We start from the raw sequence: 16947 nt of genomic DNA, 5'->3' as shown, positions 1-16947 counted from the left end.
CTATCCTGCAGTACACCATCATGGCTGCATCTCTGCTAGGCCACTAAATCATGCCATGCCAGATCTACATTCTGCTGCAACAAGCTATGCAACATGAGGATGGAAACCAATCAATGACCTCAAATGGGGTCACAGCACAGGGTAAGATCCAGGATTGATGGAGCAAGGCTGGGAACCCATTAATATGAGTCAGCATGAGTTCAAGATCAAACACAGGCTTGATACGGGCACCATACCAAAAGGATTTTCATCAAAAACAATACCTCGGAGCACAAAATAGGGATCCATTGACATCCTCCATTCCTGAAAATGTTAGCTGTGCTAAAATGTTTCCAATAAGCACTGCACAGCAGTCATTGAGGCCCACTAGTAGCATTTAATATATAGGCCCTGGGCACATATAGTGCACTTTACTAGGGACTTATAAGTAAATTAAATGATCCAATTGGGTATGATCCAATGTTACTATGTTTAAAGGGAGAGAGCATATGCACTTTAGCACTGGTTGGCAGTGGTAAAGTGCGCAAGAGTCTTAAAACCAGCAAAAACAGTATCTAAAAAGTGGAGGGAGGCAGGCAAAAAGTTAGGATGTCAGGTCTAATAAACGTCACAAGAGCAAAGAAGCTGGTCGCACAAAAATGACTTAATTCGCGTTACCCATCATTATAGTGATGGCGGGAACTGACAGGTTACTCCTTTCATGCAATAGTCAACACATGCGGTCATCACCACGGTGCATTAAGAAGAAGCTGTAGTCTAACTGGAAACACAAGATGAAGACAAGATAGTCTTTCCTTATATTACAAAAATGTGATTGTGTCTAATTTTGATACCAGTTAGGCTCAGCCTGTGATGTGGAGTGACTTTGTACTGAAAAAAAAGAACTACAATACAACCATGCTAATGTGTCCCCAATTTAGAGTGAATTCTTATTTTGACTTCGGGGATCTTTACGAAAATGCCAGTGTGCTGGTTTAGAGCAGCGCTCTGTTAGCAAGTCCTCTTTTCATTTCTGTGGGTGCAGGCATTTTCTTCATGTCCCTTTCTACTTTTGTTGTCTTCCATTCCTGTGCTTTTGCCACTGCAGAGAGTTGGTGTTGGGTGGGCGCCAGTAAACTCTGTCTTGCAGCGGTTGTTAGATTTCTTGCTGAACTCCATGCTCTATGTGAAGCACAGTGTGGCAAAAGGCCATGAATGGTGCAGCTGGAGCGGAGTTTACCACCCACCCCTGGTTATTTTACCACAGACTTAGGATCAAGGCTTTAGTCTGACAGCTCGCCATTGCTTCTTGATATCCCCCTCCCTCTAAACCCTTCCTTGCACTGTGCCCCATACTCTAAACTCCATTCTACATACCTCTGATTTGTATGTAATCTTTACTGCAATGCCATTGTAATTACACCTGCATAGTAAGTTTCTTATTGGACAGCAGTCTGTTTCACTGTGCATGCTCCGGCATCACATACTCAAATAAATGCATGGCTTATTTTGATCTAGTGCCGTCCTTACTGGAATAAGGTTACAATATGAATCCATTTCAGGGACACATGATCCAGCGCTGGGCTACACTTTAAGAAATTGTTATCAGTTGGTAATTTGGTTTATTTGGTTTCAATAAGTTGCACCAGGGCTACTATAATACAAATGGTGGTAAAAAAGAAACCTGGAATTGTTGAATAGTGCTATTGGTATACTGGGTCACCTTCAGTGGCTGCAAAATTCTGCCACAAACCTGCTGAAATATCACCTGCTGTAATTATATCTTTCTTACTCAGAAATGGCTTCATTGATTGCTTGTTCGATGGATAGTAAAATTTGATATGTTTTGCGTCATATAGGAGGGTCTTTGAGGCACTGCCCCAGCATTTCTTGCAAATCACTTTGGGCCAGATATTCAAAGCATTTTTGAGGTGGCAATGGCTCAATTTGCAGAATCAGGCCATTTGAGATCTCAAAAATGTTTTTTAATGTACAAACCTCAAATTGTAATTTGGTAACAGGTTATGCAACTAAATACCAATTCAGTATTTGGAAGGATGTGTTTAGGACGACCCTCCCAAATACTGAATGGTTGTGCTATGTATTAATGTTTTGCAACTGAATTCAAGTCACAAAATGTTAATATTTTACCACCTCCTTAAAGGAGGTGGTAACTCATTTGCAAATCGAAGGGGGTCTTGATAGGACCCCTTACACTTTGAGAATGTTAAATAAATTGTTTTTAAGTGCAGTCAGTCATCCCACGAACCACTGCCTACTCCTAAAAAATTAAACAATTTTTTTTTTTTTTTTGAAGCGCATCCCATTTTCCTTTAAGGAAACGGGCTGCATGTTTAAAAAAAACAAAAAAAAACAGATTGCGTTATTAAAAAACAATCAAAGACATGATGGTCTTCTGACCCTACCATGCCACCATCCCTGTGATTGTTGTGATTCCTAGTGGGTCACAAATTGCGACCTACCTCATTAATATTCATAAGGTAGGTCCATTTGCAATCCCTCTAGAAATTGCTAGGTTAAAAATAAGTCTTTGGTGCACTAAGAATTGTGATTTCCAAATTGCGATTCAGTAAGAATTGCAATTTGCAAATGGCAATTCTTAATTTTTGCACTTCTGGCCCTTAGAGCGGTACACCCTCTAATGCTTCATCCTTCTTCTAATGCTGATTTGTGAAAGTTCACTATTTTTGCACAAGACGGTGATGCGTTTGCAGTTATGAAACCGTCTGGTCTTGCGCAACAATTTGAAGATATCATCATTCACTTAATAAACCATGACTGATTTCTTCAGCTGGGACTGTACCATGTGCTCCAGATGATGCCACTGGCAGACTATGATTGTTTTGCCACCAGCACCAAGAAGCCCGCATGCCATTGTCACACTTTTTTTTTTGTTGAGCAGGATAGGAGAGGACAAAAACACCAGCCGATACAAATTAATCACATAATCATCAATTAAATATTAGCAAATGTAATTGACACTAGCAGCAAATCAATCACGTATAGCCCCCTCCAGAGAGTTAAAAGAGAAAAAAAAACTATGAGATATTAAAGTGCTGCGATGCTACATCATAAACAGAGTTTGCAAAAAACTTAGTCGAATACGCCCATGGGATATCATGTCACCTGCGAGCTTCGATTCTATTTTGAAATCATCGCTTAGCAGAACTAACTCTAAAACCCCTTCCTACTAAAGTAATGGAAAATAACATAGAAAATGACTATGGTAAAATAGAATTTACAAAGTCACCTTAATTCATTGATTCATGAATAAATGATTCAAAAGTTACTGGTGCAAATCACTTTACTGCTGATTAAAAACCTGAATAAAACTGAAACCCAGATCCCTAGCATGCAGGTAACATTGGCCACAGTGCAAATGTGCTAGTAAAATACAGAAAACGACAAAATACAGGACAATTTAATCATAGAGAAAGACTATGGTCACAGAGCTCAAATACTGTCCAAGTTGCCTAAAACCTAGGCAGGCTTCCAATAGGATGTGCATATGCCTCCTCAAATGCTTTGGTCCTCATCATTTTAGCATACCAATGATCAAATGTTGGAATGTTTTCCGTTCTCCAATTATGCATATCAGGCTGTGAGCAATCGATATAGCAATGGAAACAAAATATTGCACATTTCTTAACCATACTAATAGCATATGTTGAGCAAAATAAAACCAGTAAAAAAAGAATCCAACCAGTCCACTGAATCATTAGATTGACACCAAAAACATTGATCAGGAATAGACTGAAACACCTTAGGAAAAGTTTGAGGGGTATAGTATGCTAATCATTTTGACAGAAAAGACATCCTTTCAAAATTTGCAAGTCTCAAGTATTTATAACCCACCTCTGAGATGTATTGCCATTCCCCTGTTGTATCTTACTCTTGGTCATTCTATAAATTGTATCCATAAATTCGGAAATCAAAGTCAATGATGAATTAAAGCATGCATCTCTTGGTTAAATCCCTGGTAATTTGCAGTTAAAAAGAAAAGCCTGTTATCTGCTTAAAATCTAAACACTAACAGGCAGTTATTTGTCTCATGGCATAAAATAATTTAGTCCTATGTAACCACCTATGACCAATAAAAATGTCTTGCACTCTACTAAACCCCTTTGCCTTTCAAAATGCCAAAGTACCAAAATTGACTTGTGCAAAGTAAGGCCTAAGAATTTGCAATCCTGCATTGAGGTGACCGTATGACGGGCTTGGACCCGCATCATGAAATGTCTTATTACAACTTTTTAATGCCTTGAACACCTTATACCTAGTTTTTCTGGGGAGCTTTGCCGTCTTTGGAAAAGCTAGTAAATCAATTGAGGACGCTTTGACCATACAGATTAGTAAAAACTTATCAAAAGCTTCTGTATCCAAGGAGAGTCGAACTACATTATCCAAAAGAGCAGCCTGATAATACGTCTGAAAAAGGGGTGGCGTGAGTCCTCCCTGACAGTTGTCTAGTTGTAAGATTGAAATCTTTACCCATAGATGCTTGTTGTTCCATATAATTTTTAATAAACCGATCGAATTCGTTAAAATATGACTTATGAATCTTAATATGAAGCATGGGTGTCAATTTCTCAAAATGCTAGGGGCAGAGGAAGTGACATAACATGCTGCTTGACCTTAATTACATCACAGAAAGTGACATCATATGACCCTTGATCCTGATTTTTTTTCAAGGAACTTGCCATATCACCTTAACAGTGATGACATGACAAACATCTATTTTAGATACCACTTTTGCTGATTTGAGCTTTGAAATTTCTGGGAAGCAAGGGCCTCATTTACAAGGAACTGGTGCACCGACTACGATGCACCAGTTTCCTTGCGTCCCCTTGCGTCCCCTCGCGCCCCCCTAACAACACCATAGTAGCACTGTATTTATGTACAGCGTACCACGGTGCTCATTAGCACAACTGCGTCAACTTTTTAGTTGCAGTTGTGACATCTAAAATCAAAGCTCTGGGAGGCCCATTGAAAAGAGTCTAGCGTCGGTTTAATGCCTATAGATTTTACAGCACCATTGTTTGGAGCCTCCCTGTGGGGGAACGCCTCCCTTGCATACATCATACTTGGTGCAGGTATAATGTGGAGGTAAGGGTTTACAAACTGGCGCAATGGTGACACAGGGAGGGGGACATTTTGTGCTGCCGTTCCGTAAAGAAAAATGATGCTACGGTGGCGCAAAGGGCTTATAAATGAGCCCTAAATGTTACCCTTTTTTGTAGTCAGCAAGCAAAGCCAGAAAGCCAGGCCTCTACCAATGGGCTTCCTCCATGACAATATAATGCATTTTAAAGTACAATTTTCAATTACATTTTTTAAAACGTAATAAGCTCTGAAATGGCACTCATTAGATTTTCCAATCCTTTTATGGTGTGCCAAGCCAGTGAAACCTGATGCTGCCTGGAAATAGAGCATATTTTATTTTTAAAAAATGCGATGAATACCACCATACATCCAAAATTGGCTCCACTGTACCAGGGACAGCATTGGGTCACGGATGCATCATGTGCCCCCAATATTCCAGTGGCAGAATGTTTCCATTTATGCCATCTACATATCATATGTTTCCAACAAATACCGTAGTAAGAAATGGTCAGCATTTGGGCATGGTTGCCCTCCTCCCATATGTCAGTCTGTCTTCCTTTGTCCCAAAAAAATACCTCCAATGTAGTAGTACCAGCATTACCTCTAGTATGCCACAAATGGGATATTAATCACTATTAGTATAGCACAAAATGCACAGAAAATAAGTAGTCCAGAGTCACCCCTGTGTTTCTGGCACTGATGTTGCCGCCTCTGAGGCTAGGGGTCGCAAAGGCAGTCCCAGGGGTCACGGAGGGTAAGCTAGGGGTTGCATCTGTGACCCCTGGCAACTCCTAAATGGCGTCAATGATAGGGAGATTAGAAAAGATAAATAAAACTAATGGCAAAATAGCCATTTCGATAAAAGCCACTCTGTTGATCAGTGAGGAAGCACAGCCATCTATCCAATAGAGTTTTACATTTATTGAGCACAGCTTTATAGTTTATTTGAAATAGTTGTGAATAATCCTTCGTAACATATATTCTTAAATCATAGATTGGTCGCTGGGCTGAAAACTGATGTTGAAGAACTTCAGAGGGGTGAGTTACTGTTGTTTTAATCAATAAAAGCTCTGTTTTTCCTTGATTCACTTTGTACCCACCTACCCCAGTGTATTCTACAATTGTATTCATCCTCCTTTGAATAGAAATCCTGTCAGCTTTTGGATAAAATATGATGTCATTGGCAAAGCCTTTAATTTTCAATATCCCTTCTAGTGGAAGAACTATTGATTCTTTGTTACGTATTTTCACTGCCAAGGGCTCTATGAAAAAAGTAAAGAGAATTGGGGACATTGGACAGCCCTGACGGGTGTCTCTATTAATTCTTACAGAGTCTACTTCCTTTGTATTAATAATTATTTTAGCTTCACCGTTTTGATAAAGATTGTTAAGCATTTTGAGAAATTGATCAGGAAATCAAAGTGTGGTCAAAATAAAATATAAGGCATCCCAGTTTACCAGAAAAACCTTTTTAGCACCCTAAATCGAAATAGCTGCTTTCTCTTCATGAACAGAAATGTAATCAATAGCTTGGATCAGGCAGCTCATATTTGCAGTGAAATGCCTATTTGGCTAAAAGCCGTTCTGATCCCTAAATATCATGATTTGTGCTATAGGGATAATTTGTGATGCCGATATTTTGGTTAATAATTTATAACCAGAATTCCAAAGACTGATTGGTCTATAAGAATTAACATTTGCGGGTGATTTGTCCTTTTTTGAGAGAAGCTAACTATAATAAACTCTTTTAAGGACTTCGGTGTATCCACTCTCTCCTGGATTTGATTAAATAAATCAGTTAAGAAAGGGAGCAGCTCCTTTGCAAACATCTCAGATACTTTGGTGGGAATGCCATCATTGCCACAGGCTTTTGTGTTTGGCATGTTTTTGAGGGCTTTGAATACTTTAGCTATCTCTTTAACCACGATGTTGTCTAAAAAGTCATCTTTTTGTAATCCTGTCAAAGGGAGTGAACTAAAACATTGATCAAGTATGCTCTATCATACAAATTCCTATAATGTTGCAGAAAGACATTAACAATCTCATTCTTCTCATTGACTGATATATGGGTATCTGGATTCTCAATTGTGCTAATACTCTGTTTATGTTTCTTAGTCCTGGTTGACCAATGCTAGAAATTGTCCTCTTTGTTAACTTTCGTAATACATTTTTTGCTGATATGCTCTGTGGCTGCTGATCTCTTTGACTAAAATCCAATCTCTGAGATCCTGCATCATCCTAGCAAGCTGTTTCTTTCTCGATTTTCTTGAAAGTTGACTAGCCCTGCCCTCTGAAGCCATATATGCCTGTGGCGAGGACAAAGCAGACTGTAGATCCTCAGCTCTACTAATTCGTACCTTGTTTACATTATCCTAGTATGCTATCATCTGCCCCCAAAACATGGCTTTGAAGACCTCCCATGCTACAAAGTGAAAGGCGGAGATGCGATTAATCTTAAAAAATGCCTAATGAAAAATCCTGTTTCATCTAACCAGGTCTGATCTGATAGTAGTGATTTATCAAATTGCCATCTAGGTGTTTCCCTTAATGGAATATCCACTACACATTGAAGTGAAACTATTGAATGTGCAGTAAAAGCATTCACCAGGGGGCTACTTTTCTCCACTTGATCAAATACATTAGTAAAAAGAAAACTAAGCAAGAAGCAGTGTTAAATTGTTGCAAAAAACAGATAACTGCATGAGATCTGAAAAGTCTATGCACCAAGGATCAACTACTGCAAAATCGTGTTTAATACCGACATGGATCCTTGTGGTTTTAGGCTTTAGCTGTTTTTTAGCTCTATTGGAAGTATCTAATGTTAGGTCCTGTATGAAATTGAAATCAACCACACAGATCAAGAGTCCTTTTGTGTCCATAACAAGGTTATGAAGTTGTTTTGGCTGTTCTACATCTTTTGTAATCGAGACTGAACCCAAAGCTAACCCCTTGAGCAATATCCATATCCTTCTTTCGTCTCTTACTATGTCCCTCACATGCCATTTGATAATATTAGCCATATAAATCACCACCCTCTCAGGGAAGCCCCTGCTGATGCAAAATATCTGTGAGAATACCTTCTAGGAAGAGTGGGTTTGGGGCTGTTGACCTTGAGATGTGTTTCCTGAAAGACAATCACCTCAGAATTAAAATGAAGAGAACCAATTCATTATGGCACCATATTTACATTTGTTTAACAACCCAATGGCTATGCATGCCATTATCCTAATGTTTTGGGCCATCAAACAAATCTAAAAGAACTTGTATCTCAATAACAGAAAAAAACCTATCCTTGCAGTATCATTCTTCCCTGTTCAGGTTTTACTTTTTCTGAGTAAACTTTCTACCATTCTCCTTGAGCCTCTTCTTTTTCCCTACTTGTGCTCCCCCTCGACCCCAACCCTTCCCAACCCTCCAAAACCACTGAGAATCTAAGGTGTCTCCCAGTCCCTCAGAACACCCTTGGAAGAGGGAATTGATTAACGTTCCCCCTATCCTCCCAACCACTTGCATCACTCATGAGTTCCCATAATGGGGGTATCCCCAACTCAGAAAATGAAACAAAACAAGAAAGAAATCCCCAAAATTAAAGAAAAATAAAAACTTTTAAGGACTTGCAGAGGTTTGTAAGCCACAACCTCTTGTCTCAGATGTCAACTAGTTCTGGATTTTATGCAATAAATCTAGGGCCTCCTCAACAGATGAAAGCTAATGAAACTGACCATAAACATATCTTTCACTTTGGACTGCTATGCTAGTGAGGTGAGGATCCCTGCACCTTTAAACTGTGCCACAAGTCTTGGAAAATCCCTACAGCATCATGTTGCAAAGCTGACATAACTGAGAATACAGGAAATTAAACCATATTGGAGTTTGCAAATGTTTTCTTCTGGATAGCTCTGAACAGAACTTGCTCTTTTATACAGTAATCTGCAAAATTAAGAAGAATGATGCAAGGATATTTGGAGCTAACCGTGTGATGTGCGGGAGCCCAATGAGCCCACATAATTGAAAGTTTGGGTGGAGCATCTGGCAAATATGGGTTTTGATCAAAGATTCCATCAGTTGAAGTATGTTCTTAAAATTGAGTTGATTATCAGTCTCCTCTGGAATGCCCACAAAATGGTGATTATATCATCTTGTGTAATTCTTCATTTCCTCTACTTTATTTTCAAAATACTGAACCTGCATTTGAATACTTGACACTTCATTGTTAGGAAAAAGTGAGCGATCCTCAAAATCCGATATCCGCTTCTTAGTTTCCTGAATTCTGCCCGGCATCTGGATTGTTCTCTCCTCAATTTTATCTGACCTCTGTTGCATACAGCAATCTCTTGAGCTGTAATTTGTTTTCAGTCCCAAATTTCTGCTAGTATTATCTTCAGCACATTTTTTGGATGATTTAGATTGACCAAACCCCATAGGGCAACTAGACCCTAGATCTGATGCCACAGACTGCAGGTTTTGTTGTTGACCCAAGTTAGAAGCTTGGCCCTGGGGCCTTTTAGGCTCAACCTCAGGGACTCCTAGGGTTAGGCCAAAGTACAGCTGCTGGAAAGGCATATGCTTGGGAGGGGCATACATTTATGAATCTCCATAAATGGCAAATTCACAACATGGCAAATCCACAGCAGCTGTTTCCTTCTCTCTCCCTGTTGTGGGTAGTCCTTCAGCCTTGCCTCAGTAATCTGATCTTCAGCCTCCTGCTGTAGGACTGTTGGACCAAACTCTCTATCTTCCCCCGATTCATGTTTCCTTGCACCTGACCCGCTGTTGCAAATAGTGAATTTTGTGGGTCTGAATCCTCATTTGGGAAATTATTTTGCGGGTCAAGAGAGTTACTGTCCTCCACCTGGTGGAGGGTAGAATTTGTGGCTGGAAATACAGCACTGTTGTCTCCCCTCAGTGAAACACTTCTATCCTTTCAAGTCACAGAAAGGTGGCCTTGAGTGGCTTGTTTTTAGACTTTTTGAGAAAGGGGTGTTGAACCGTTAACAGCAGCTGGTCTTCTTAAATGCTGTTGTCACATGGTCTGAGAAAAAGTTAATCAGTTTAATCAATGCCACTCAATTGGCTATGTGCATCAAAGTCAACCCAAATGATGTCAAATTCTACGAGCTTAGAGAGCATGGGTCTTTCCTCAAATTCCTCAGATAATTTCAAGTCAGTAGCTGTAGTGAAAAACTGCTGAGTGAGGGTGAAAGTATGCCAGATTGCAAAGTACCCGGACGTCCCCCACCCCAATTATTTATGGTTGGAACACGCTCACCTCACCTTGTAAACACTGCAGGACTCGTAGCTGCAGCACCTTTCTGCTACCTGGTGAGAGCAAATCCACTGCAATGCCAGTCCTCACCTCCACTCACCCATCATGTAGCCCAACTTTTCCCAGACCGGGTACTTAATCTGGAGCACAGCATGTAGTGTTGGGGCCCTAGGCCCTCATGCTACTGAATGAGGTGACACGGACTCATAGTTGGGTTCGCATAACTGGCCTCAGGCATGTGCGCTCAGCCCTTTTTATTAGCAGGGTCACCTGACTGGTGACGCCTGTGTTCGATGGGTGTGGGATGAGTGTAGAAGCCAGCCCTCAGCAGAGTGGCTGGTGGAAACACTAGAATGTGTAGAGCAGGACACTACATCCCTCCCAAACGTTATTGAAAAATCAAAAAAACAAGTCCAACCTGTGGGAGAGAAAACTATAAACAATCACTGAGTCTCTTCAGGCGGTTCACCTGACATACGGCATGGAACAGGTACAACTGGGCACTCGGCATCACGGCATGCCTCTGTTGTTTAACCAGACTGCTCTGGACACGAAAAGCAGTGAAGATGACGTCTGGATACTTCAGTCGCCGTCTACCATGTCTCAGTTCGCTTGGGGACTGTTGGTCTTGTTCCACCTGGGCTCATGGTAATAAAGTCTATTTACAAAGTTTGATTCAGGTGCATCTGGAGCAGTGGGGAGTCCAGTTTAGGCATCTCTGTAAGGCATTGCGACTCTGGGAATGGCACACCTCTAAAGACTGTGGATGACCATGATAAGAGAAGCGTCGTCTGTGAAGGCCTGTGCATCCGGATGTCCTTTGGGAGAACAGCAGCAGGCTTCCTTCTTGTGCCAGAACTCCATCAGACAGGAGTCTCCTCGAGGCCCTTTGGGGGGCTGCAATGGGATCATGTGGACTGTGCCGGGCCTATTGCAGGCCAAGTGAAGGTGTCACTGAGGAACTGCCAACAGGACCATATCCCAGTCACACATGGACCCACAAGGGTGGTTGTCACAGGGTCAGCGTGCTCGGCCGTCAGGACTCCGGTGCTCTGGCCTCAGTGCACTAGTCTTTTGGTGACCAGTCTCTGTCTGTGACCCCAGTGCTTCTCAGTGTCTGTTGTGGAGCTGCCTCAGACCCATCTCTTGTGGCGGTATTCCCCTCTCACAAAATTCCCTTGAGGCTCTTGCCCCTGGATTGCCATGGGACCATGTCTGAAGATCGTGCAACCCCAAGGGTGGATGATCCGAATGGCCTGGTCTACTCTTGTCTGCAGGTGTCCTGTTCACGGGGGCTCATGGCAGATGTTCGGATGGTCAGCATCCCATGATGCCGGGGATGCCTTGTAAACTTCGGATATTGTTGCTGACTTTGGCTCCACTCTGGTGGTGCTGTATTCCTTCGGTGATTGGGTAATGCACCTCTTAAAGATGACGATATCTCTTCATCTTTTGGCAGATCAACATGTGGCAGTGTCTTCTCTGGCAAAAGGGTGACTTGATGGACTTCGTAGCCACTGGCGGTTGTTGCCTGGCATGTGCAGTTGGGACCAGGGATGCCATCATGATCAAGCAGCCGGTGACAAGTGACAGGATGGTTGCATTGGGAAGCATTGGGCCTGGACACAGTTCGCGCATGCTGGCGGCTTACAGTTGGTCCACCCGCGGAGCTGTCTCCAGTGACGTCTGCTCACCCTGGTAGCTGTTTGTGGGGATTGATGCCCTCTTGTCTGCTGGCACGAATCCTCAGTCCTGTCGCTCTCCTCCTTTCGCTTGTGCACCTGTGGTGGTGTTGATCTTTGGTGTGATTGGTCTGTCACACCCTTTCTCTTTTCACCAATTCATGTTATGGCGTTGTACCACGTTCTTCTCTCCTCTACCTTTCTTGATGTGGCATCGCGCCACAGGTTTCATGCTGCACTACATGGACCTTTCGCTGCACCTCTGCCGGTGCATCTTGCTCCAGCCTCCATTTGCTTAGCAGGGTTGGTCAGTTCTGCTGAACTGCTGAACGATGGGCCGATGGTAGTCACCTTCCTGTTCGCAGCCATGGCAGACTTGTTAATGCTGTGAGCCACTCTTACACTCTTCGCAGGCTTAGGGGATAGAGTCAACCATCGTATCGATATGGGCCGTGCGCCCCTTACCAGCGAGCAGAGATGAGGATGCCGCTGGCATACAGTGAGCACAGAAGCGAGTCTTTTTCTTCACCGTCCACGGTAGTCTTGACCTTTGGCTTGCCTTGGGTGTTATTTATAGGCACTGCGGTTTTGCGTACACCACTTTCAGCTGGCACTCCTCCCTGTGCTGGGACAGATTGCAACGGGCCAGTGCTGCTTATGGCTAGGTTCACTTTATTGGAGGGGCACTCTGTCCCTCACGCTGCCATTTGCTTCTTCCCTATGATATGTAGGAGACGACCTGTCTCTGCAGTCTTCTTTCTCCTTCGCTGTGGGGGTACTTTGCTCTCTTACCCTTCCAGGTGACCCACTCGTCACGATTGTAGTGTTGGGGGCCCTCATGGGACTAGATGAGGTGACACGGACTCATAGTTGGGTTCATATAACTGTCCTCGAGCACGTGCAGACGGCCCTTTTTATTAGCAGGGTCACCTTACTGGTGACGCCTGTGTTGGATGGGTGTAGAGTGAGTGTAGAAGCCAGCCCCTGCAGAGTGGCTGGTGAAAACACTGGAACGTGTTTAGCAGGACACTACACAGCAAAGGTTACAGTGTCAATGCTTTGAATACTGGTGTTGCTGGTGAGCAGTGTCGCTAGTTGGCTGGCGGTGGCTCTAAGAGTTGGACCTTCAGGAAGCCTAAACAACATAAGCAGAGGAAGGATCCAGGAGCAGACTACCAGCAGATTATGTGAGCTCTGCCTGGTGCCAAAACACTATTTCACACTTTATAAATAAATACATCGGTAATGAAGTACATTAACATATTTTATTAATAAACCCTCTTGTAATGAGAATAAACGTTAATACCTGAGTAATGATAGTTGCACATCTTACATACCAGACAATAAAGGTGTAGCTTCCGGTGTCCTTTATTGAAGTTGGTAGAAACCAAAGCTTTTCAAGAGACGAGTGCACTCTGTGCCCTTCTTCAGTTGTTATTTTTTGATTAGTACGTTCATTGTACCAGCTGACATTGTCACCGTCTTCTTCCAGCTCGAATTCCTCCGGTTTTATCACAAAAGCTTCATTTTCCATGACTTCAACTGTTTCAGTGCTTTGCCATGTGGTTGAATTAACTGCAAGTAAATAATACATGCTTAATGATATGTAGCATTCTAGGCAGAAAGCACTGAGCAGGTATTTTATTTATATTCTCTTCACATTTTGTTCAGGTAATTGATGCTCTGTTCAGAGACCAACGAATATTAGGATATTCAGAAATAAGCCTATTTACCCACCCTTTTCCCCTCATGCCATCACTTGCACAGCAGAGAAAATTTGTAAATACAAGAAACTCAATTTATCTGCCCTTTTTAGTTAAAGTATTAATTTATTTTATGTAGCACTTCATAGCGTACTTCAGCCATTTGTAAGTGCTGTAAACGGCAGGTGTTACTATCAATCAGTATTTAATTCTTCTCATCTCGTTGACATCAGAAGTGTGAGCCAGTCTTGCTTGTATTAGAACTCCTGACCTGTGGATAACTATATTTCTCAGCTGCTAATGTTCAACTCACTGAGCTATCATGCCACATCTGCCACTCCCTGGAAATACACCGGATGCATCGCAGTGTAAATCAAGCATTTCTTTGAGGAAACAAATGACCACTCAATGACCTTCAGTGAGGTTTCGGGCCAGAATGAAGAATGGGGCCTTAGGCCAGGAAGATGTAGTAAGAGTTATCATAGTCACAAATGGCCCGATTGGCAAAATCGACACCATTTGCGACCACAAAATGACCTTTTGGTATAAAACAAACACACATTCTAATTCAGTAATACGTTGGTGACCCAAAATTGGGATTTTTGACTACATAAAGATTGGGTATTTCTAACAGGTGTGTTTAGAGTGTCCCTTCTAAATCCCATGTTGGAAAGGGATACAGTGATGTTTTGTGACTAATGTCTGGTCACAAAACATTAGTACTTTATTGTCTACTCAAACGTAGTGGTAACCCATTCGCAAAAGACAATGGGTCTCAAATGGACTTCTTCCACTTTTTGAACATTGACAATATAATTTAGTTAGAGTAGACAGTGGTCCAGTGGACAATTGTCTACTCTTAAAAACTGTTTGCAAAACTTTTATTTTTTTCAAATACATTAAATTTTTCTTCAGGGACATTATTGCTTAATTTAAAAGCAATCACACACCTGGTAGTCTGCTGACTACAGAAGGCCACAATCCCTGTGAGGGCTGTGAATCAAAGTGGGTCACAATTTTCAAACTACCTCATTAATATTCACAAGGTAGGTCCTATTACAACCCGCTATGATTCTATATTTTACCAACTGATAGATCAGGTCACAAAAAAACACACTGGTCACAAAAAATATTGGTCACAAATTGAGACCAGTATTTTGAGAACAGTGCTTAGCACATCTGGCCTTTTGATTCTAAAAACAGTTCACGTGTTTTTTCTTTCCCATCCATACCCAGAGCCATCTTTGGTTACATTGCAGACACAGCCATGTATGCTTTGCTGGAGAATGTAGAAACTGGGTTGTGTCCTTTCTATTTTCATGTTTGGTGTTCAAATATGAAAAAGTAGACCTTGTTGCAAAAAATGTTATGAAACCATGCAGAAATAGTTTTTCAGGACACAATGAAAAGAGATAAAGGAAGGCAAATTTGACTATTTGCAAGGGTTCCAAATTAAAAGCACCAGCGTAGATGTGCTTTTATTGTTGCTCATGAAGGTTCTGATTTTGCAAAGGCCCAAGGAGAGAAAATGAGACAACAAAAAATCATAAATTATCAAGGAGGAGCTGATTACACGGTAATTGCTAAACAAATAGGAGACTATTTTTAATAAATACTGACACCTTTCATTAATTACCTTCCCCATTTCTAAAGGTAAACAATGCTATGAAGCTGAATAAAAATTACATGAACAAAAAAACAGCCACAAACAAAAAAACTGAAAAACTATAAAGTACTAATCAGCATAAAATAATTTGTATTCATACACTTGTCCTAAAAGAAATGCCGTCCACCAATTAAACATCCAATACAACAAACAAGACAGAAAAGTGTGATGAATTAATTTAACAAAAAGAGAAGGAAGGATAACACCAACATGGGTGCAAATTAATTTAAGGATGGCGAAGGAGGAATAGCATAAATATAGGTGTGGTGACATGGCAAACATGCTACTTCAAGAAATGGCTGCAATATTACAATTATACCACAAGATGCCTTCCAGGCGCACAGGGTGTAGAAGTGAATTATTTCATTTGAAAAATAATGCCTAACATGACGTGGTTTAGTTAGCCCAACTAGGTTGCATTAAGAAGAGTACTTGTCCCATTGAAGAACAAACATTTGCAATGCAATGGGTCTTGCATCTGCTCGAGTTAGAGTTATTAGCATTGTATACTCCTAATACGACTTTTCTTGACACATAAATTGAAAATTAAAAGTGAAACAGTTTCACATAAGGGAGCCGATTCACAGCACCACGGACACCATGATCATCAGCTTGGAGAGACACTCAAAAGGAAAAAGAAGTTCCCTGGCAGTCAAACTTTTCGGCAAAAGTGCAATTAGCCATGTAACAGGGGCGATGGCCAAATCGGTAACAAAACCTCCCCAAGGAGGAACAAAGGTAAACCATTTACCAATGTCATGTAAGGATTTTTGAAGGGCAAGCCCACGCACGAGTGCTAGTGATGGGCGTGAGGTGGGCATTGTTAAAAGCCCAGATACATACCAACACATTGGAAAAGCAGCGCTTGCACGCTGCAATGCTCAACCTAAAAATGAATGTTTCTTTCTTGGAATGGAGCTGTACATATTCTTGTGTTTCACATTTTGTTTAGGGAATAATCAAAATTCAGCTACAAAACATGGTCTCTTTGCCTGTGTGCAAATGTAACTTCTCGTTTCATGCTGAAAGGATCTGTGCTTGCAACATTGAAAGGTCGTATATGATTTCTTCTGTGCAACAAATTAGCCAGCCAATGTGCAAATACCTGTTATGTTATAATTCACAGATGATTGGTTTGTTACACAGGTAACATTTTTTTCTGTCTATTGGCGTAAAATCATGGTATGAATTTGTATACTTTCATTGTCCAGAGTATTGTAAAACACATGATGTTTGTCAAAAAGTAAACTCTACTTAATTTTGCTTGAAGATTTTTGATTACTCTGGTTGCTTATTAGAGAGATCTTATGATCCTGGTCAGTTCTGTATTTACGGACTATTTACTATTATTTGATTGACTGCCAAATGTGCTGTGGCTTACTTATTTTCTTCAAAGCAAATATAATTTTTGCATTTATTAGGATCTTTGGTTTATGCAAATTCACATAATTAACTCATTTTTGCTTTCTGTAATGATATCATCGTTACCCACAGGTCCTCATCCCATTCATCACAATATGGAGATGT

At 41.3% G+C, this 16947-nt stretch overlaps 1 protein-coding gene across 1 annotated transcript in view; it reads right to left on the bottom strand.

Annotated features, from left to right (window-relative positions):
- Positions 1–16947, bottom strand: part of LOC138250052 (interleukin-1 receptor-like 1) — a 637768-nt gene that overhangs the window by 418890 nt on the left and 201931 nt on the right. The window contains exon 3 of the mRNA XM_069204432.1: positions 13389–13626. Within this exon, the coding sequence (XP_069060533.1) occupies positions 13389–13626 (238 nt within the window). The remainder of the gene's footprint in view (positions 1–13388; positions 13627–16947) is intronic.

This window comes from Pleurodeles waltl, chromosome 8 (genome assembly GCF_031143425.1).
Source record: "Pleurodeles waltl isolate 20211129_DDA chromosome 8, aPleWal1.hap1.20221129, whole genome shotgun sequence".
NCBI classification, from domain to species: domain Eukaryota; kingdom Metazoa; phylum Chordata; class Amphibia; order Caudata; family Salamandridae; genus Pleurodeles; species Pleurodeles waltl.
Note: the sequence above shows the minus strand (reverse complement) of the source record. Positions and strands in the feature narration are given on the sequence as shown.